A 23068-nucleotide genomic window follows, 5' to 3' on the forward strand; every position below is an offset into this window, starting at 1 on the left:
GGGAAGACACATCTGGGCCCAGGGCAGTGACGCCTTCTCACCGCAGCAAGTCAAAGAGCGTTGTTTACTTAAGCAGGATCGTTCCGATGTGGCCTTTGGTGAACTGTTCTCATGAAATGCCGTTCCTTGGGTAACTTTTCACTTTCCTTATTCCTCTGGATTCCCAAATCCATTTTGTATTTCGGGGAAAGAGGAAAATATGGAAGATAATGTGTACGAAGAATAAAATATCTTACTGTCTTGCCTTTGAAAATAATACTCAGGCCTACTTTTTTTTTTTATCTTTATTTTTCATGTGTCTCAAAAAATATTCTTGGGACTTCCCTGGTGGTCCAGTGACTGAGACTCTGTGCTTCCAAAGCAGGTGGCCCAGGTTCGGTCCCTGGTCGGGGAACTAAATCCCACGTGCTGCAACTAAACATCCTGCATGCTTCTAAGAAGTCCTGGAGCAGCCTCCCTGCCCCCCAAAAAAGAAATCTCAGAGGCTGCTTTTTTTTTTTTCTTTTTCCTCCCTTTTATTGGGTTCATAATACCCCTCCCCAGTTGGAAACGCAAGCAAACCCAGGGCTGCTTTTGACCTCCCTCCCATCCACGGGTCCCTGCCAGCCTCCCTGCTGGTTAGGCCCCAGCCTTGCCCAGTAGGATTTATATTTGCGCTTTATTTGTCCTGGCAGCAGCTCTGACTTAGAGTCAGGGGACCCAGGTGTCTCATCTGACTGTGGCTTGCAGGCTGTGCAGCTTGAGGCAAGTCACTCTTCGTCCTTTCAAAGCCCATTTCTGTAACATGGGGAGAAGAAGACACGTTCCCCCTGCCTCCTCAGGAAGGTTCTGTGTCAGAGCCCAGTGATAGCAGTTTCTGAGCAGCAGTACACGAGCCTCGTGGGCAAGAGTTTTGTTTTTATTAGGGACATAAATAGCCTGTCGTTCTCCCCGTTGGATTTGGCCGTCACACACATGATGGATACTTGGTTTTAAAGGAATTTGGCGTGAAAGAATGAGCCCACCATGTAGAAAGACGTGGTTTAATATACACCACAAGCTGGAAAAGGCAACTCCAGAAGCTGGGTGGGACATTCCTTAGAGGGTCTCTGTTACAGTAAGGGGTGCAGCAGAGCAAAGAGAAAACAGAAAGAAAGAGACAGAGCACCTCCAATAGACATTTTTAAAAGGGCCCCTTTCACTGTATTAGGATAGCTACCTTGTCTTTTAAGCACTATTGTAAGACTGAATGAAAGGGCAGAGGATAATTTTTTTTTTTTTTTTAATATTTATTTGGCTGCACTGGGTCTTAGTTACAGCAAATGGGATCTAGTTCCCTGACCGGGAATCAAACCTGGGCCCCCTGCCTTGGGAGTGTGGAGTCTTAGCTACTGGACCATCAGGGAAGTCCCTCTAATTTATTAAGAGTTGGAGGTTATCTTCTTTCCCAAAAAGAGCTAGATACTATAGTCTCTCCAAAAGCAGACACTGTACTAGTTTTCTTTTGTAGTTTTTCTGGAGATGTTTTATGCAGATGTGCTGGGCTGTGCTAAGCCGCTTCAGCCATGTCCAACTCTGCGACCCTGTGGACTGTAGCCCGCCAGGCTCCTCTGTACCTGGGATTCTCCAGGCAGGAATACTGGAGTGGGTTGCCATGCCCTCCTGCAGGGGATCTTCAGGGATTGAACCCGCGGTCTCTTACGTCTCCTACATTACAGGCAGACTCTTTACCTCTAGTGCCACCTGGGAACACATGCAGATGCAGTTAATTAATTATGTGCCCTCTGTTCATACTACGGGCTTCCACAGTGGCTCAGTGGTAAAGAATCTGCCTGCAGGGCAGGAGACTCTGGAGAGTCGGGTTTGATCCCTGAGTCAGGAAGATCCCCTGGGGGAGGAAATGGCGACTCACTCCAGTATCCTTGCCGGGAAAATCCCATGGACAGAGGAGCCTGGCGGGCTACAGTCCCTGGGGTTGCAAAGAATCAGACACGACTGAGCAAGTGAGCGCAGCAGCAGCTTTTCCCACTACGCACACTCTTCTCCACCTTGCTTCTTTCACTTAATGTATTTTGCAGACCGCGTGGAATATTGATGTATAGTTTTCACAGTCTGTACAACTATTTTGCGGCTGATGGAGTTAGGCTGATTTCATATATGCTATTATAAACAGTGCTGTAATATATCCCACCCCATGTGTCTTTGCACATATGTGTCAGTATCCGTGCAGGATAAATTCCTTGAAGTAGAATTGTTGAGTCAGAGGGAGTATAATAGTCTTTTTAGTTTTCAGTCACTATGGCCTTCCGTAGAAGTTGCATTGGTTTGCCTCCCACCAGCAGTATACAGGTGCCCCATTTCTCTATACTCTGTCCAATACAGAGTGAATGTTGCCAATGTGATATGAAAAATGGCCTCTGATTACAAATTCATTGTAGTTTTCATCATAAATTATAATTTATAAATTCATTATAGTTTGAATTTACTCATGAGCAAGGCTGATTTTTTTTTTAATGTAAGCACCATTTTAATTTCATCTGATAAACTGTCTCCTTATGTCTTTTACCCTTTTTTTGTATTGGGTTATTCATCTTTTCTTATTGATTTTTATAGGAAATTAGCCCTTAGTTACATGCATTTCAGATATTTTAGTTCATCTTGTTTTATGATGCAGAATTTTTAAAAATTAGTCAGATGGGTCAATATCTTTATTTAATGGCTTTGAGTTTATGCAATTCTTAGAAAACCTTCCTCACTTTAAGATTTCTGTATTTATGTATATCATGCTTTCTTCTAGCACTTGCATGTTTTCATTTTTAAAAATCCAAATCTCTAATCCATCTGGAATTTATTTTAGTAAGAGGAGTGAGACAGGATTCCAGCTTAATTTTCTTCACAGAAAAACTTTAGCTCATTAGCTGTGTAATTTTAAACAAATAAGTTAACCTCTCTGAACCTCAATTTCTTTATCTGTGGAATAGGAATACTAATGCCTACTTAGTGAGGCTATTGAAAAGGTTAAATAAGATTATGTATGGAAACAGAATAGTTCCTGGCATATAATTAAGTGTTCAAATCATGGTCCAAATACCCAGGAACCTGGGAAAACAGAGGGTGTTCCCACAAGGGGAGAAGTTTGAGGTGCGTGGGATACAGAGGTCACCTTGCAACTCACCAGCGTGTGACTTAGGGTGAATCACTTAAATCCTTGGTTTCCTTACCTGCATAATGAATGATAAGAACCAGTTTTTGTGGAGAGGTCCAGATTAGATCATGTCTGTGAAAGCATTTGGTCAACTGTAAAGGGCCATGACAAAGATGCCGGAGATTAGGGCCTGATGAGTGAGAAGCAGCCACGGCACAGGTGGGTGTTTGCCATCCCTGGCCGGGGAGAATAATTAACTTGCAATAACCTGAAATTAGCAGCTGATGTAAAGCAAGTGAGCTTGCAGTGCTTGATTATAGTAATGTTTAGTAATTGCCTTCTAGTAATTAAGCAATAATGAGCTTCCTGAGACAGAAGCTTGTTAGAGCACAAGACAGATCAAGTCCTTCCAGTTCGACGTATGCTTCTTGAACACCGCCAGGGGAGTATGCAGACATGAGTACCCTGTTGAAGTGTGGTCCTTGTCTTTAAGAGCAGACGGGAGGAGCCGTTGACGTGTAGGGCACAGCCCCCTGCCGCAGACAGAGCACATGTGGAGATAAACTTGGAGGAAAGTCCACAGCGCCCCGTGATTGTCCGGGAGAGGGAGAACCACCTTCTCAGCCCTGTGTGTCTGTCTGCACGCAGACCCTGCAGCCCGGCCCAGACTGGAGAGCCCCAGCTCAGTAATGCTTTCTTCAGATGTCACTGGTTGCCCTTTTCTAGTCCTCATTTGGTTGTTTTGGATTCATCAGTTTCCTATCTTGTTTCTCGGGCCCTACCCATCTTCCTCCACTGCTGGGGCTGTGTTCAGGGTCTCTCTGTTTCTCCTAGACCTGATGAGTCCAATTTTTCTCAGGGTAGGAATTGCTAGATAAAGTGTAGGATGCCCGGTTAAACGGAGAAGGCAATGGCACCCCACTCCAGTACTCTTGCCTGGAAAATCCCATGGATGGAGGAGCCTGGTGGGCTGCAGTCCATGGGGTCGCTAAGAGTCGGACATGACTGAGCGACTTCATTTTCACTTTCACGCATTGGAGAAGGAAATGGCAACCCACTCCAGTGTTCTTTCCTGGAGAATCCCAGGGACGGGGGAGCCTTGTGGGCTGCCTTCCATGGGGTCGCACAGAGTCGGACACGACTGAGATGACTTGGCAGCAGCAGCCCGGTTAAATTTGAATTTCAGATAAACAACAAATAACTTTATAGTAGCAATATAAGTATGTTCTATGCAATATCGGGGTTATACTTATCTACTAAAAATTATTCATATGTCCCATGTAATATTTGGAGCAAACATACTGCAGTTTATTTGTTGCTATCTGAAATTGAAATTTAACTGGGTCTGTATCTCCTTCCTTCTTCCCTCCCATCCTTCCCTCCTCCCTCCCTCCATCCCTCCTTCTAAAACCCTATCTGAATAGCCCTGATTTCAAATGCTATAAAATAGCATTTACCATACTCATGTTTCATGGAGTCCAAGTGGCAAGGGATAGTAAAAGGTATTAATCTTAGAAGATTTTTCAGCTAAAATCATGTTTGGTAAATCCTGGATTAAACAGTTAACCAGTTTTCTTCATTGTAGAAAAGTTTTCAGAACCTTTTAAGTCTCCAGCCCTGGGTTATAGTATTTAGTGTTTCTCGAAGTTATGTCACTGTTCCCCCCCGCCCAACTTCCTGCGTTTTTAGGGTCATCGGAGCAAATGTTGAGTGAATGCTGATGGGCCTTCCGGGTGTCTGTTCTATTTGCAGACCATGAGTTCTGATTTGGGGTTTTGGAAAAATAGCCCTCAGTGTGTAAGTCACTCAGTCGTATCTGACTCTTTGTAATCCTATGGAGTGTACGTAGCCCGCCAGCCTCCTCCGTCCATGGGATTTTCCAGGCACGAATACTGGAGTGGGTTGCCGTTTCCTTCTCCAAGCCCTCTGTAGAAAATAAAAAAGAGTTTGTATAATATTATGATTCTGTTTTTGTTTTAAAAATCTGTACATTAAAAAATAAACACATTGATATGAGAATATATATATTAAAAAAGCTAAAAGATTGTAGAACAAATTATTAACTGTACTGTCCCCGGGGTGGGTGTGGGTAGGGAAAGAGATTTTCCCTAAAGACTTTCTTTCCTTCTTGTTTGACTATATGCTCTGCAATCAGTATATCTGACTCTTGATTGAGGGTTAGGATTAAAAAAGTTTGATGATTATACTTTTGAAAACATTTGATTATTGTATATTTATTTACATACTGCTTTTCTGTTTATTTCCTGATTTGCAACTCAGTGATGTAGGTTCCAATGTTGTTGTTTAGTCACTAAGTTGTGTCCGACTCTTTGCGACCCCATGGGCTGTAGCCCTCCAGGCTCCTCTGTCCATGGAATTCTCCAGGCAGAAATACTGGAGTGGGTTGCCATTTCCTTCTCCAGAGAAATCTGCTGGGCCCAGGGATTGAACCCACATCTCCTGCTTGGCAGGCAGATTCTTTACCACTGAGCCGCCAGGGAAGCCTCATAAATCCCCGCTTTATGGACGAGAGAACTTTACCCAGCTCTTTGGCTGACCCGGGTCTCTCGCTTTCCTGGAACACTCACGCTGCCTTTTTGGGTTAGCGAAGGGGCGGCACGTGCAGTGCTGGGGAGGGGCTCCCCTGGGGAGCGGCCACGGCTCCTGTTCACCCACGCCCTCGGTTTATAGAGCAAGGTTGAGACCTTGAACAGGAGAAGGACCTGCATGAGACATACAGCTTTTGAACAAGGACAAGTCCCCCAAATATCATTTTCTTTGGCGGGGGCTGGGGGACAGAAGGCAGGGCAGGGATCTGGCCTTTGTTCACTGGAAGCCTTGACTTTTATTGGTTGTGCTGAGCCCAAAAGAGCAGGGGGAGAATGTTCTGACATACAGCAGTGAATACAGTTTGTTTTGTTTTTTGAAAAGGTCACTTTGATAAGTGCTTTTATGTTGCCAAAATCACATTGCTTAGAATGTTTTTTTTTTTTCCTTTTAAGCTTTTCACAGTACATCTTGTTTCCTTATCTTTTTAAAAATATATATTTAAGCATGATCTATTTATTTATTTATTTTTGATTGTGCTGGTTCTTAATTGCTGCATGGGCTTTTTTCTAGTTGCAGAGAGTGGAGGCTACTCTCCGGTTGCAGTACGTGGGCTTCTCATTGCGGGGCCTTCTCTTGTTGTGGAGCGTGGCCTCTAGGGCATGCCGGCTTCAGTAGTTGCAGCAGATGGGCTCAGTAGTTGTGGGTCCCCGACTCTTGAGCACAGACTCAATAGTCGTGGCCCTCAGGTTTAGTTGCTCTGAGGCATGTAAGATCTTCCGCAACCAGGGATCGAACCCATGTCTCCTGCACTGGCAGGGGAATTCTTTCCCATGGAGCCACCAGGGAAGCCCCTCCTTATCTTTTTTAAACTCATTTTTTTCTTTTCCTCATCTGTTTTTCCTTTTTTGAATTTTATGTACATATCCACTTACTGAGAGCTATTGCAGTATTTACGGTATTTGAGGCTTGGCTTGTTTATCTGAGCAGTGTTCCTGTTTATGTCCTTTGTGCCGACACTTGGTTACAGGACAAACTGGATGGTGGATGTGGTTTGCTGGCGAAAGTCTGGCTCCAGCTCTGAAAAGAGACCTGGGCACGGAGGGTGGAGCTGTGCTTGTGTGACTGGCGTCAGAGTGAGGCCCTTTCAGTGGGGTGTGCTGCTCCCAGAGTAGGGAGCTTCCAGAACACTGCAGTTCAGAGAGGCCTGGAGGTCCCTTCAGCTTAGCCTCCAGTCCTCATGACAGTTACAGCAGTGCTGTCTACCACCAAGCAGAGGGCAGCAGCATTCTGCTTCAGAAGGAGCTGAAATTAGGAGTTAGATGCATCTGGCTTTGAGTCCTGGTCTTAAGACTAACTAGCTGCCTGACTTTAGAATAACCACTCTGTGCTTCAGTTAGAAAAGGCAGAGGAACCAGAGATCAAATTGCTAACATCTGTTGAATCATAGAAAAAGCAAGAGAGTTCCAGAAAAACATCTGCTTTATTGACTCTGCTAAAGCCTTTGACGGTGTGTTTCACAGCAAACTGTGGAAAATTCTTAAAGAGATGGGAATACCAGACCACCTTACTTGCCTCCTGCGAAACCTGTATGCAGGTCAAGAAGCAACAGCTAGAACTGGACATGGAGCAACAGACTGGTTCCAAATTGGGGAAGGAGTATGTCAAGGCTGTATATTGTCACCCTGCTTATTTAACTTATATGAAGAGTGCATCTTGAGAAATGCTGAGCTGGGTGAAGCGCAAGCTGGAATCAAGATTGCTGGGAGAAATATCAATAACCTCAGATACACAGATGACACCACCCTTTTGGCAGAAAGTAAAGAGGAACTAAAGAGCCTCTTGAAAGAGGAGAGTGAAAAAGCTGGCTTAAAACTCAACATTCAAAAAATTAAGATCATGGCATCTGGTCCCATCACTTCATGGCAAATAGATGGGGAAACAATAAAAACAGTGACAGACGTTATTTTCTTGGGCTGCAAACTTACTGCAGATGGTGACTGCAGCCATGAAATTAAAAGATGCTTGCTCCTTGGAAGAAAAACTTTGACCAACCTAGACAACATATTAAAAATCAGAGATACTACTTTGCCGACAAAGGTCCATCTAGTCAAAGCTATGGTTTTTCTAGTAGTCATGTATGGATATGAGAATTGGACCATCAAGAAGGCTGAGCACTGAAGAATTGATGCTTTTGAACTGTGGTGTTGGAGAAGACTCTTGAGAGTCCTTTGGACTGCAAGGAGATCCAACCATTCAATCCTAAAGGAAATAAACCCTGCACATTCACTGGAAGGACTGATGCTGAAGCTGAAGCTCCAATACTTTGACCACCTGATTTGAAGAGCTGACTCACTGAAAAAGACCCTGATGCTGGGAAAGATTGAAGGCGGGAGGAGAAGGGGACAACAGAGGATGAGATGGTTGAATGGCATCACTGACTCAATGGACATGAATTTGAGCAAATTCCAGGAGATGGTGAAGGACAGGGAAGCCTGGCGTGCTGCAGTCCATGGCACTGCTGAGAGTCGGACAAGACTGAGTGACTGAACAACAGAAAGTTAGGGATGGTCATAATAGTACCTACCTCATACGTTGTGGGACTTCCCAGGTGGCGCTAGTGGTAAAGAATGTGCCTGCAATGGAGAACCAGGTTTGATCCCTGGGTTGGGAAGGTCCCCAGGAGGAGGGCATGGCAACCCACTCCAGTATTCTTGCCTGGAGAGTCCCATGGACAGAAGAGCCTGGCGGGCTACAGTCCATGGGGTCGCACAGAGTGGAGCGACTTAGAATGCACATACATTGTGAGGAGTAAATGAGCAAATACATGTAGAAGAATACCTGGCATGTAAGAAACATTGAAGAGAAGAAAATGGCAACCCATTGCAGTATTCTTGCCTGGGAAATCCCATGGACAGAGGAGCCTGGCAGGCTACGGTCCATGGGGTCACAAAGAGTCGGACACGACTGAACGACTAGACAGCAGGAGCCAGAAGTGCTGAATTACAAGAGAAGCCACTGCAATGAGCAAGCCGCGCGCTGCACCTGGAGAGTAGCCCCCGCTTGCCGCAACTTGAGAAAGCCTGCCTGCAGCAACAAAGACCCAGCACCGCCAAAAACAAGTTTTTAAAAAATTTAACAAGAGAATCATTGAATAAGTGTCAGCTATTACTAACAATAATAGAACATACAATTCCTAGAATTGTGCTTGGCCAGTGGCATATCTTTCGACGTGTTTGCTCCAGACAAGGTGTGACTTTTGTTGTCAGTTTTGGGGACGGGGTGTAACTGACAACTTCTGAGTGGATTCTCCCTCCCGGGACGCTGTGTCACCACGCGGCGGTTGGTGACGCCTGGGCTGTTCTGTTACTTCCCAAACAGGAAGACTTCCTCAGAACGCAGTTTCCAGACAGTCTTGTGAGCTTTTCACCCAACAGTGTGTTTTCTATTAAAAACGAAACGGTAACCACAGCCAATCCCCAGGAGTTTACAGGCCAGCGTTCACCATGGGCAGTCTGCATGTTTAAAGGGACCAAACACTTTCCCTCTCAGAGGTTTATTTAAAAGAAAACAACCACAGCCATTCAGTGGAGCACTGAAGTTATTTCTTACAGAAAGAGGCGGGACCTTCGCTTTTAGTCTGTGGCTGGCTCCAGGTGGTCACTGCCTGCAGCTTGACTGTGAGCATGACTCTGGCCAAGTAACTTCACCTTCTTTCCCTGAAGGTGCATAATTTGGGCTCTGCTGACCTTCTCTTAGGAGCCCTGTGTCTCAGCCCTTTATTTTTGGACATTCCCATCTCGATCTTCTGCTTTGTTTCTTTGACCTCTGTCCAAGATGGAGAAATCAATGTGTTGCAAATGATCTGAGCACAGAAAAAGCACCTGACCCAGGGCCACATTCTCTTTTCATTGACTTAGGAAGTGTGAGTTGTGGTCTGTGTGTGAGTCACACGGCCACACATCTTCCTGCTCTCCTTGCACCTAACCCTGAGATTTTTTTTTTTGCTTTTAACAGCTTTATTGAGTTTTAACCCTTGTGTTTTTGACTGGAGTCTGATCTTGATTCTTATCTAAACTGCTCCAATGTGGTAGAAAGAATTTTGCATTTGAACCCCGAGGGGAAAAGAAAAGGAAAATCACATTTATTGAGTCTTGCCCTCGTCATTCAATTTGTCAGGGTTTTCTGAAGTTGCTAGTATGAGCCGGGCTTTGTGAAAGACACTCTAGGGTGGTGCTTCGGGCAATGTAGGTGCTGGACCCAGGCTCTCTGGGTTTGACTTTCAGCTCCATCAGCTCTTTAAGTGGGATCTTAATGACTTCTTAACCTGTGCGTCAGCGTCCCCATCTGTCAAGTTAGGATGTTAGTAGTGTCTACCTGATAGGAGTGTTGTGAGGATTGAATGAGTTAATAATATAGAACGAGGTGATGGTGATGATGGTGGTAGTGGTGAAGACAATAGTGACAGCAATGATGATGATACGGAGGGGCTAGGATCAGGGCTCAACCAGACAGACGCTTCACTGCTTCCATGATGCTCACAGTTGCGTATGCACATGCACGCGTGTGCTAAGGGATGCACTTGGAACGTGAGGCAGAAATCAATAAATAAGCCCAGTAGAACTTGGTGAGAGGAGGAGACAGGGGAGGCTCCTTTTGGTGGCATGTATGTCTTCTGGACTTGAAGTCTGGCTGTTGTCTTTATGTTTGGACTACCCTCAGTTGACTCACCTGTAAACTAGGTCACATAAAACACCCGCCTCATAGACTTGTAAAAAGAAATGGGAACAGACATAAAGCCCCAAGTATGGTGCCTGACATATGGTGAGTTGACTGACCATTTGTGGACCCAGGTTCTTGCCAGAGAGATACTTTTCCTCCACTGTCCCAGGGAACAGAGACCTGCATGTTGGCTTGGCTGTCAGTCGTCTTTCCGGGGATCGCTGGAATCCACATAGAAATCACCCTTGTGCACGTGGAACTCCCCTGGCCCCTTCGCAGTCGCTTCGCAGTGGCCTCTCCCTCCATCCCTGCAGCCCTCAGCCCTCAGAGCTCCGCGGCAGGTGGGCGTCACCCCGGGCTGCCCCCCGCACCCCCAGGCCCCCTGGCCCCCTGCGCTCACAGACCCTCCTTTACCGTTCCCTCCAGAGTCGGTCCGCCAGGCTTGTTCTGTCTTCTCCTTGTGAAATAAGCCCTGCTCCTGGTTTCTTGAATGGTGACTAACTTCGTTATTGTTCTGGAGCTTTTCTCGTGTTGATCTCCAGGGCGGAGACTATTCCACCTCTGTCTTTCCTATCGGATGACTGTTTTTAGTGTTTAGTCGCTCAGCCTTGTCTGACTGTTTTGCAACCCCACAGACTGTAGCCCGCCAGGCTCCTCTGTCCATGGGATTTTCCAGGCAGGAAGACTGGAGTGGGCTGCCATTCCCTTCTCCAGGGGATCTTCCCAACCCAGGGATCAAACTCACGTCTCCTGCTTGGCAGGCAGATTCCCTACCTCTGAGCCATCAGGGAAGTCTAAGTGACTAGCACAGTGCTATAGTAGGTACTGAATTGTTTTTGCCAGGATGGGTTTTATGGGTACCAAGGCTGTTTTACATGGTCTTCTTTTTTTCCTTTAAGTTTTCACAACAGTTCTCTGAAGGAGACAAAGCGGGTAGTCTTTTTAGCACAGTTGAGAAACTAAGGCCTTTACTTCAGCCGTAGGCTCATTAGTTAATTATTTAATGCTACAGAGTAGATATGACTAAGTGTAACTCTGTCCCATGGGCTAGGAAAATAGAGCTGAAAGACGTCATCCGTTCCCTCAAAGATGAGGCAGACATTAGAACAAAGAATGGTATGAAGTTTTAGGACAGAGGAACAGTGAACGTGTTTATTTGGGGAAGATGAGCAGAAAACTCAGAAAGAGATGCTTCCATCAGTCCTTAAAGGACTAACTTCCAAACATAGAGAGGTTAAGGCAGGGATTGTTTTTTATATAAACTTGATTCCCTACAGTGGCAAGTACTCAATAAACGTTTGTAATATGAACACACACACACACACACAGTGAGTGAGCAGGAGGGCTTCCCAGGCAGAGGAAATACTGGTACGTAGCCCAGGGGAATGGAAGGTCGGCACTTTGAGAGGTGCTGTAGCATCCACACGGCTGGCAGGAGGTGAATAGCAGCAGGATGGTGGTTGAGGGGAAGATGGCAGCATCTCCCCCCAGTAGGACCCCAGGTCCCCCAGGACTTGCAAGAGACTGAAAGCTTCCTCCCTTCATTCAGACTCCCAGTCTCTAGCCCTTCCTCCCAGAGGCACTCACAGCATCTACGTAAACCACCTTTCAGCTTTGCATGGGCTCCGCTTCGCTGCTTCCTTGCACCCCCAGCTTGTCTGCGCAGAGGTTCATAATCTCCTTTTTGCAGCTGAAAGAAAACAGCTGACCACAGGAGCGACCTGCGACCCGACTGCTTGGCAGAATAAAGGTTACTGGGTGAAAGGGCGCCTGTGGTTGAGGGGACCAGGAAGGGATAAAGGCCGTCTGTGACCATACACCTGTGTTCCTCTCTCGGGGGCAGGGTCACGGGAGGGAGCGCTGCTCCTCCGATGAGTCAGCCCCGTGCTTCCCGGGGAGATGGGCTGGCGAAGCTTGAGCTCTGTGGGCAAGTCTGACCAGGCCCATCTCACTCCCTGTGTTTGCCTTGCAGCTGTGTAAATGAGTATGGAAGATTATGATTTCCTGTTTAAAATTGTTTTAATCGGCAATGCTGGTGTGGGGAAGACGTGTCTAGTCCGACGGTTCACTCAGGTAAGAACTCTGGGGTCTGGGTCGGCTTTCTCTGTGTGGCCTGCGGAGCCGCAGGTGGTGGGTTAGCCCCTGAGTCGTGTCTGACTCTTGCAACCCCCGGGACTGCAGCCCGCCAGGCTCCTCTGTCCGTGGGATTCTCCAGGCAAGAAAACTGGAGTGGGTTGCCATGCCCTCCTCCAGGGGATCTTCCCGACCCAGGGATCGAACTCGAGTCTCCTGCTTGGCAGGAGGATTCTTTACTGCTGAGGCATCAGGGCCTACAGGGTTAGGGGAGCCTAATAGGATGGGTGAGCGGTATCCACCCCAGCCTCTTGGCTGCTAGTCCTTAACAAGCCCTTTCCAAGTGTACCAGTTCTATAGCCTAAACTAGAAGGTTTGGTTTTGACATTTAAAATTTTCCATCTTACATGAAATCTCTGCAGTGGTGAACACGACCACTCCTTCCTCTGTGAAATACCCTTTGCTCTTTTCTTTCCTTTTGTTTTGATTTTTTTAAATTGAAGTATAGTTGGTGAGCAATATTATATGTTATAGGTGTGCAGTATAGTGATTCACCATTTTTAAAAGGTTATACTCCATTTAGAGTTATAAAATGTTGGCTGTATTCCCTGTGTTGTGTAAAAGATCCACACAGCTTATTTGTTTTATATGTAATAGTTTGTATAGGCTAGAGCGTTTAAACCCTCCCCAGGGAGCAGGCTCAGTGAGTTACCACCAGCCCTCCTAAGCCTCCCATGGCTTCCTCTGGTGAAAGGGGTGAGTGGTTTTGCTGTCAGTCTTCAGTATCAAAAATACCTTTGTTGTGGTTTAATCACTAAGTCATGTCCAACTCTTTGCGACCCCATGGACCGTAGACCTCCAGGCTCTGTCCATGGGATTTTCCAGGCAAGAATATTGGAGTTGGTTGCCGTTTACTTCTCCAGGGAGTCTTCACAATCCAGGAGTCGAACCCATGTTTCCTGCTTGGCAGGCGGATTCTTTTACCACTGAGCCACCTGGGAAACCCATCAAAAATACCTTATTGGATTAAAAAAAAACCACCCAGATTACTTGTTAATAATAATACAAATGAAAACCAATAATAATTAAGTGGAATCGAGTCTGGACATCAAGTTAAACTCACATGTTAACTTTTTAAAAACTCAGATTCAAATTAAACCACTCAAGCTCCCTGCTGATGCCCTGTCAATTCCTCCCAGAAAACAGACTGAATCATTTTGTTTTAGAACCAAATATGCTGATTTTTCTAACCTACTCCATGAGCATGAAATAAGAACAATGAAGGAGCATTTGAACCAAATTAGATGCTCCCTCTGGGTTGAGTCTTTTGTTCTCAGTACAAGTGCCCTTTGGGGGGCTGCCCTTTTGAGAATTATTGCCAGAGATTATATACCTGATTTTACCCAGAAATGGGTGGGAAATCATTCTGAGATTGACCTTCTTTTGTGTTTTCCTGGAAAATGACGACTGGCATCCTTTTCAGGATTTATCATGCACGACGACATCTTGCATTGTCATCAAGTGCTAGTGGGGAAGTTGAGAATAGCTCTCCTGTTTAAGGCAGAGGGCAGTTTGATGCTGGGGAGGGTACACTGGCTTGAGAAGACCTGGACCTTCATCCCAAGTCTGCCCTGGCTTGCCTGGGAGCCCTGCCCAGCCTCCCTGCTTTCCTTTGATCCCCAAGGCCCCTTCCAGCTCTGAGAGCCTGTGGTTCTATGGAAAACCAGAGAGGCAGATTGGATAACACAAACAGCTGGAGGGCACAGAGTAATCTTTGGAAATGTCGAGGTTTTTCCGAGGATAATGAACACAGAAGAGAACTTGTTAGTAAGCCAGGCATGCGTGTGGTGCTAAGCTGCTTCAGTTGTGTCCGACTCTTTGCAGCCCTATGGACTGTAGCCCACCAGGCTCCTCTGTTTCTGGGATTCTCCACCAAGAATACTGGAGTGGGTTGCCCTTCCCTTTTCCAGAGGATCTTCCCCACCCAGGGATCGAACCCACATTTCCTGCTTCTCCTGTATTGCAGGCAGATTCTTTACCACCAAGCCACTGGGAAAACCTCCTAAACCATGGTCTGGTAAAATAAAAAATGACAAGTTTACTGGCTTCTGGGTTCAGTCAGCCGCCATGGCATAATATTTGAAACTCCAGCTGGTTTTACTTCCACCTAACGTTAGTAATCTTTTCTGCTTTTAGCAAGTGGATGAGACTGCAGAGATGTAGAGAAGTTTGCAGCCCCTTTATCGAAAATTCCCTTAACCTTGTCTTATTACTGAAAGTTCCCTTAGAAATTTTTCAGCCCACTCTTCTCATTTTATAGGTTAAAAAAACCCTGAGGTCTAGAGGAATGAAATGACTTATTAGCAATCTCGTATCATGTTAGTGGCAAGGCTGGGATGAGAAGCTAGATCTTCTAGCTCACAGCTTGATCATTTTTACCTTCTGCATGTTCTCTCCTCGGAGACCATAGGATTCTGGCCTTTCTTATTTAAAAGCCTAATTCTCATCATTAGGGGTAAAAATACCTCCCCACCCCTTTTTTGGTCATACCACTAGGCATGTGGGATCTTCGTTTCCTTACCAGGGATCGAACCTGTGCCCCTGTAGTGGAAGCTTGGAGTCTAAACTACTGGACCACCAGGGAAGTCCAGAAATGTTTCCATTTTTAAACAGTTATATTTAGCAGACTCTTTGTGATCCTATGGACTATACAGTCCATGGAATTCTTCAGGCCAGAATACTGGAGTGGGTAGCCTTTCCCTTCTTCAGGGGATCTTCCCAACCCAGGGATCGAACCCAGGTCTCCCACATTACAGGTGGATTCTTTATCAGCTGAGCCACAGGGGAAGCCCAAGAATATTGGAGTGGGTAGCCTATCCCTTCTCCAGCGGATCTTTCCCAACCCAGGAATCAAACCAGGGTCTTCTTCATTGCAGGCGGATTCTTTACCAACTGAGCTATGAAGGAAGCCCAACCAGTAAGCCCACCACCCTTTAGTTTTTCTTTTCTGTTTACTTTACACTTCTCTTGGCTCCTCAACTCCACCCCTCCTAGAGTTCATATTTCATAGACAGGAATATGTTTGGTTTTGTTATTTAGTTGACAGTTAAAAATGGATTGGATTCAGCTGTTTTTGAGGCATGAGGAATTGGGGAATGAAATGATGAGGGAGACATTGGGAAGGGTTTGTTTTATTTTTTGGCATTTGTTCCACTGCAAAACAGCTGGAGCTATAAACTTGAAGCTTGGCAGCCTTGTGTTTGAGCCAAACCAAAATAGAAGAAAATTGATTCAATATTTGTAAGTGAAGTTATGAGTGTTTATATTTACATGGTTTGCAGACGTGCAGTGGAACATTTGCTGTCGGTTTGATGCTCAGTCTTTCAAGTTCAGACTTTAATTAAAGACCTCTCTTATTAGGGAATAGACTTAATTAATGGTGCCCCCAATCTTAGCTCCCAGAGCTAATAAAGTCCATTTTATTTTAATTTCTGAAAATTTCTGGAGTGTGAATGTGCAGAGGAAAGAGAAACTAGGTAGAGGGTTTTTTCTTGATAGAATTCCTTCCCTCCAACTTCCTCTCTAAGCTTATGGGAAATATTATGTAACAGTAAATTACAGTATACATGTAATTTTACTAAAATCATACCTTTTTAGTTCAGCTTCCAATCTGATATAAAGCTTTGTTTTGAAGTACTTACGTTAGACCAGAGAGGGACTGGTTTGCCTGAGGTCACCCTGAGCTCCTTAGGCTGCTTGCTGCCTCTTGGTCTGGTGCTATTTCTACTATTCTGTCCCCCTGGATGAATTTATCTTTTTCAGTCACTGTCCCAGGGTCGTTGGCCCTGATCTCATGTAGTTGTATCTATATGGAGCAAATAGTTATCACTCTCAGGGGAGAGGGAAATTCAGAGCATCACTGTCTCCTTCATGTTTCTTGTGTTGATTTCTTATTTGTTTCTTCATCTTGGTGGCTCACACCCATGGCTGTTCATGCCCTAGGCTAACAGCCAGTTGTAGTCTTCCTGGATCTTATCTTTTAGAGCACCTACCCATTTTGCCCTCACCCTAACCATGCCAGTTTCATCCCTACGGCTCCATGTTCCTGAGTCTTATCCTTGTGTCTGATTTTTGTTTCATTCTTTGAAGTTAATTCCCCCGTCCTTTCCCAGTTCTCTTCCTTCCCTCTCTGTCTGCTTCCTCCTTTCTTGGTCCCTCTTTCCCCTTCCTTCTTCTTTCAACATGTCTTTCTCCCCCATTCATCCTCCTTCCTCCTCCCTCAAATCATACACACAAAGATAAATTAAATAGGGTTCCCATGGCACTAACAGGAGTTCTCTCTTGGGTCAGTTAACTCAGCCAAAGGAAGGGGCTGGCAGTGGGGTGGGGGAGGATTTCATTTAATTGAAAGGTTTGCTTATTGTTATTTTCTATTATTTCTGCTTTAGGGTCTTTTCCCCCCAGGACAAGGAGCCACAATTGGAGTTGATTTTATGATTAAGACAGTGGAGATTAATGGTGAAAAAGTAAAGGTAAGATGCTAAATGTCCAATAAGGCTTTCATTGTGCTATGTAAGAAGAAGCAGTTGTTTTCATAACATTTATTAAATCACCTAGTGGAAACCCACATTGAAAATGACATACTCAGCCATGACAGCTCATTTCCAGACAGAGTTCCTCTGTTCTCTTCATAGGGGCAGGAAGGGGTTGAGGGTGACATGTTTACAGATCAGAAGACAGCAAGATAAGGGCTAAGGCCAGTTTGTCCTGCTCTTGTCATGTCGGATGAGATGTAAAAACAAGGAAGAAATTTCTTTTGGGAATCTCTTGAGTTGGGCTCTTAAGACCTAGGTACTTCTTTCTTTCTTTTTCTCTGTCTCTGCCTCCCTCCTTCTCCCTCCCTCCTTTCTTTCCACTGCACACTTTGCAGGATCTTAGTTCCCCGACCACAGATCGAATCTGGGCCCTCGGCAGTGAAAGCATGGAGTCCTAACCACTGGACTACCAGGGAATTCCCTACTTCTTTCTTAATCGCAGCCTCATTAAAGAGCCTGCTGATTTCTACATTCATCATTCCGTCGTATGAATCATTTATTAGAATTATTCTGTCTCCCACCCTACCACAACCCCTGATAAGCGAGAAATACTAAGTTAGGGGTCCAGGAAGGGTCCCACCCCTGCTTTGTGGCCTCTGGGCAGTTTGGTACCTGAAAGAGGTACAGTGGGTTCAGTAACAAGAAAAGGGAGGGAGTGTTTTTCAAATGCCTAATAGGTGTTGATCCCTCTGCTGCCTTCTTTTACATTTAATTCAATCGTTATTGTAAATCCTGTGAGGTAAGTGCTAAATTATCTTCATTTTGTATTTTTTAGAGAGGTCCAGTGATTTATTTATCCATGATTACACAGTTAGCAAGGGAGGTAGGTGGGATATGAATTGGTTTTATATGAGCCAGTGAGCCCCATCACCTCCCAGGGGTGAAGGCAGGCATAATGAGCCATTACCTTGGAGCAAGGAAAGAGGGAGACAGTGGAAAGAAATGTGCGGTAAGACTAAGTTACTTGGAAGGAGGGTAGAGGTACTATCTTTGGCGCTATGCCCGTCAGAGTGAGTGAGATTCCACAGTCAGACCTTTCAGAGCTGAGTGCTGTGGAAAGAAGGGATGATCCTGGGATCAACAGTACAGTGAGCACTGTGGCATCAGAGTTACAGCCAGACCCCAACTTCAGCACCCCAACCTCAGCATCCCAACCTCATACCCCAGCCTCAGCACCCCAACCTCATACCCCAACTTCATACCCCATCCTCGGCACCTCAACCTTAGCACCCCAACCTCATACCCCAGCCTCAGCATCCTAACCGCATACCCCAACCTCAGCACCCCAACCTCATACCTCAACCTTAGCACCCCAACCTCATACCCCAGCCTCAGCATCCCAACCTCATACCACAACCTCATACCCCAACCTCAGCACCCCAACCACATACCCCAACCTCAGCACCCCAACCTCATACCCAACCTCAGCATCCCAACCTCATACCCCAGCCTCAGCACCCCAACCTCATACCCCAACTTCATACCCCATCCTCGGCACCTCAACCTTAGCACCCCAACCTCATACCCCAGCCTCAGCATCCTAACCGCATACCCCAACCTCAGCACCCCAACCTCATACCTCAACCTTAGCACCCCAACCTCATACCCCAGCCTCAGCATCCCAACCTCATACCACAACCTCATACCCCAACCTCAGCACCCCAACCACATACCCCAACCTCAGCACCCCAACCTCATACCCAACCTCAGCATCCCAACCTCATACCCCAGCCTCAGCACCCCAACCTCATACCCCAACTTCATACCCCATCCTCGGCACCTCAGCCTTAGCACCCCAACCTCATAAGTCACCCTTAGCACCCCAACCTCATACCCCAGCCTCAGCATCCCAACCTCATACCACAACCTCAGCACACCAACCGCATACCCCAATCTCAGCATCCCAACCTCAGCACCCCAACTGCATACCACAACCTCAGCACCCCAACCTCATACCCAACCTCGTACCCCGACCTCAGCACCCCAACCTCGTGCCCCGACCTCAGCACCCTAAGGTGAGTCCGTGCCCCTTGCGTCCTTCTCCCACGGGTGCCTGCGGCCCCGCCCTCGGATGCCTCAGGAAGGACAGAGCCGCTCCTGGGTGCTGTGACAGCATGCCGCAGGCACACCGCTGTGTTTAGGATGAGGCTCCTGAGTGGGGCACAGAAACTTTCCCAGTGGCCCTTCAGCCCTGACTCCTCAGAGGGGTTCGTTACTGCAGACGTCTACACCAGATACAATAGTGATGGAGGGCTGGGCCCTCTGGAAAACAGTATGTGGACTCCATGTGAGCGTCCACTGGAAAGTTCAGAAAACCAGTGCTTTGAGGTGGAGAGAAGGAGCTAGGCTGTGGGGAGAGGAGGGAGCCAGGAGCGTGCACTCGAGAGGCAGTGGCAGGAAGAGCCATGTGTAGTTCTCTCTTGTTCCAGCAGAGGGAGCTGGCTGCCATCCCAAGGAGCTGGGTTAATTAAGTTCACTAGGCATTTTATTTCCAGATATTTGGTTTTATCATTTATATCCATATATATGTATGAGTTCATTCCTTTGACCAGAAAGGTTTGCACCTTCCATATGCCAGGTTCTGGGAATGGAAAGCAGTGAATAAAGAAATGGTCCCCATTGATGAGGAACAGGCTTATTTTTCTTTCCTCAATTCCCAAGTTTAGTTATTACATTTATTCCACTTTCTGTGAACCATAACCTCATTTTTAAGTACTTATTATACTCAGCTAAAGATCCATCTTTTTATAGTATCTGAATGTACCACAGGCTCCCCGAGAAGAAGGTTTATGTCTTACTCATCTTTGGATCACAGCACAGTTCCCTTTTCTATCGTCACTTCAGGCCTCTGGTCGTTCATCTGTGAGAAGTGAGAGTTGGCTCATCTCCCAAATCCAGTTTTAATGAATCTTTGCCTGTGAATCTTTTTAGCCATATATGTAGAATCAAGACAGAAAATGACCCTCTTCAACCACAGTGATCCAAGGGTCTCATGAACACCGACACAGGAGGAGAGCAGCCCGTGTCTCACTGAGGAAACAGTTATTTTCTTATTATTGTCAGTGTTCTTTAACATGTACCGAGTACCTCTTCTTAGTCAGAGTTTAGTGACTTTTTGCTGGGAGTCTGCAGGCTTTCCCAGCACCCCGGAGAGCCCGTGGAAAGAGACTCCACTGCTGGTTTGCACAGAATCACCCACCTGGGGAGAGGCAGGGCAAGACCTGAATGCTAAGTTTTCTCCTGACTGCTCACCATCCACTCTCAGCCTTCCCTACAAGTCCCTTTCTTTCTAGGATGGCTCCCAGACTCACAGGCAGCTAATCAACGGTATTAGAAGGATTCCCATAGCTATTAAGTGAAGAAAGTGGAAGTGTTAGTCACTCATTTGTGTCCGACTCTTTGCAAGCTACCCCATGGACTGTAGCTCACCAGGCTCCTCTCTGTCCATGGAATTCTCCAGGCAAGAATACTGGAGTGAGTTGCCATTCCCCTTCTCCAGGGGATCTTCCAGGGATCGAACCCAGATCTCCTGCATTGCAGGCAGGTTCTTTATTGTCTGAGCCGCCAGGGAAGCCCGTAGCTATTGAGGCTTAGAGTCAAATCAGTGGAGGCAAAGTTAAAGAAGAGGCTCTTCTTTTAAAGTGGTCTGATTATGAAGGTGACCTTGGGTAGAAAATATAATTAAAACCTGTATAGAATTTTCTCTTAATCCATTAATTTCTTTTAGTCTGTCATAAATTAATGAGTATTAAGCAAAACTCTAAGCTCAGTCTATGACATTTTAACCTTAAGAGATTAGTTATAATAGAAATAGAAGATTTGCTGGATTTTCCTCTCATCAGGTATGCATTGCGTAGATAGGAAAGTCTTGGGAGTATGCACATGTGTTTGATCTTTGAACCATCTGTCCATCCTTTCCTTCATCCAGCCATCCTGTGTCAGAGTGAATGCTTTGTACCAAGCGCTGTGGTATGGTAAAGCGTCTTTCTTCCCTAGTAACTTCCTGTCATCTTTCACAAACATTTCATCTGTGAAACCTTCTTTAACTCCCTATTAATGATTTAAGCAGAATGAGTCCATCCTTGCTTTGTGATTCCACCATCCTCAGGTCATTCAGTTAGCCATCACTTCAATGTGTCCACCATGAACCACAGACTGTTTTATGTGTGGCCCTGGAGTATATGGTTAAATAAGAGACAAGCTTCACCCTCAGAGAACTCAGTCTTATAAGGGGACACAGTGGATTGCAATACTATTATTTTTCTGGCTGTGCCACGTGGCGTATGGGATCTCAGGTCCCTGACCAGGGCTTGAACCTGCGCTCCCTGCAGTGAAAGTGCAGAATCTTAAGCTCTGGACCACTTGGGAAGTCCCTGTGGTACATTTTTGTAGCAATGAGGTAATAGAAGTGTGAGTGATAATGCAAAGAAGAGAGTGGACAATAGCACAGCCTCATGCTGGAGGTGAGAGTGGTTAGAAACCCCGGGCAGGGGTATTGAGAACGTATTGATGGACATAAGTCCCATACCAGGAGACACTCTCCTGCTAGCCCTTCTTTAATAGAACATCTCATATCTTACCATGGGCTTCCCAAGTGACGCTAGTGGTGAAGAAGCTGCCTGCAAGCGCAGGAGATGTAAGAGATGTGGGTTCAGTCCCTGGATCAGGAAGGTCTCCTGGAGGAGGGCACGACAACCCACTCTCGTATTCTGACCTGGAGAATTCCATGAACCAAGGAGCCTGGTGGGCTACAGTTCATAGGGTTGCAAAGAGGCAGACATGACTGAAGTGACTTAGCATGCATGCCTGTCTTATCATAGTTAGTCAACTGTGTATTCATCCTCCTTTACTATGAGCATTTTGATATCAGGGATCATGTTTTATTTATCTTTGTGTTTTCCCTGTGTTTAGCACAATGCTCTGCATCTATTTATGATCTGTAAATGCTGAAAAAGAGCAAACAAATTGCAGAGAGACTAGTGAAACCAAGTTGAGTAATAAAGGCAGTGGAATATGGATCTCCTCAGAAATTAACCATAAGGCTAAAAAGAGGAAGCCCCCTTTGGGAAAGCAAGCCTGCATCTCAGCCAAGATATCTAATCACTTTTCTGGGAAATATTTCAGTTGTTTTAATTCTCAGAGCCGTTCTCAGGATGTGCCTGTCATGAGAACATACTGATGTCTAATGATCAGCAGTATTAAATCTAATCACAAGTGTTTTTCAAGGTTCACTGTGGCATTAAGATAATAATCTTTTGTTCTAAGACGCAGCCTGGAGAGGGGAACCATGTCGCTAGGTTTGAGACAGAGAAGAGAAGTAGCTTTTGTCCTGGCAAAAGCTGTAACGTCTGTATGGTCGCCTTCAGCACACACAGGCTTTCATGTACATCATCAAAGGGCAGCTGTGACTTCAGATCAAAGGAGGGCCTGTGTGCCGCTCTTTGGTGGCAGGGACCACCGGTCACTCTTGGTCTTCTCAGCGAAGCTGATCTGAGCAGAGGGTGACACCCACTGCCTCGTCCTCTCCGGATGCAGTTGGACGTCTAACTCAGCCTCTGGCTGCAGAGCAGCGTGGTGTGTGGACGCAGTCCTCTCCTGGGGCGCAGAGTCTGGAGTCTGAGTCCCAGCCTTGTGAGTTACCTGCTAATGAAAGGGAGGCATAAACTCGCCTACCTCACTGGGATTTGTTGTAAGGATGAGAGGAGACCATGAATAACTATTTGAACATTTACTGTTTTCCAGACTCTGTAGGGGATAACTGAGAGGAAAATGGACCCCAAATTCCCCCCTCATGAAACTTTCCAGCTAGTGAGAAAGATGGTTATGGAACACGTTATTACAAGTACATAAGTGATTCAAGCATGTCAGCTGGGACTTCCCTGCTGGTCCAGTGGTGAAGAATCTGCCTGCCAATGCAGGGGACACGGGTTCGATCCCTGGTCTGGGAAGATCCCACATGCTGCGGGAACAGCTAAGCCCGGGCACCACAGCTCCTGAGCCTGTACTC

At 46.1% G+C, this 23068-nt stretch overlaps 1 protein-coding gene across 6 annotated transcripts in view; it reads left to right on the forward strand.

Moving 5' to 3' along the window:
* RAB30 (RAB30, member RAS oncogene family) overlaps nucleotides 1–23068 on the forward strand; it is a 146786-nt gene that overhangs the window by 108844 nt on the left and 14874 nt on the right. For 5 of the 6 annotated variants that reach the window (XM_043451090.1, XM_043451092.1, XM_043451088.1 and 2 more), the window contains 2 exons: nucleotides 12366–12466; nucleotides 16915–16998. In XM_043451090.1, the coding sequence (XP_043307025.1) occupies nucleotides 12374–12466; nucleotides 16915–16998 (177 nt within the window). In that variant the 5' untranslated portion in view covers nucleotides 12366–12373. Of the gene's footprint in view, nucleotides 1–11204; nucleotides 12144–12365; nucleotides 12467–16914; nucleotides 16999–23068 lie in introns of those variants that run through there. The other variant, XM_043451089.1, reaches the window with a different exon arrangement.

This window comes from Cervus canadensis, chromosome 29 (genome assembly GCF_019320065.1).
Source record: "Cervus canadensis isolate Bull #8, Minnesota chromosome 29, ASM1932006v1, whole genome shotgun sequence".
In the NCBI taxonomy this organism is placed as follows: Eukaryota; Metazoa; Chordata; class Mammalia; order Artiodactyla; family Cervidae; genus Cervus; species Cervus canadensis.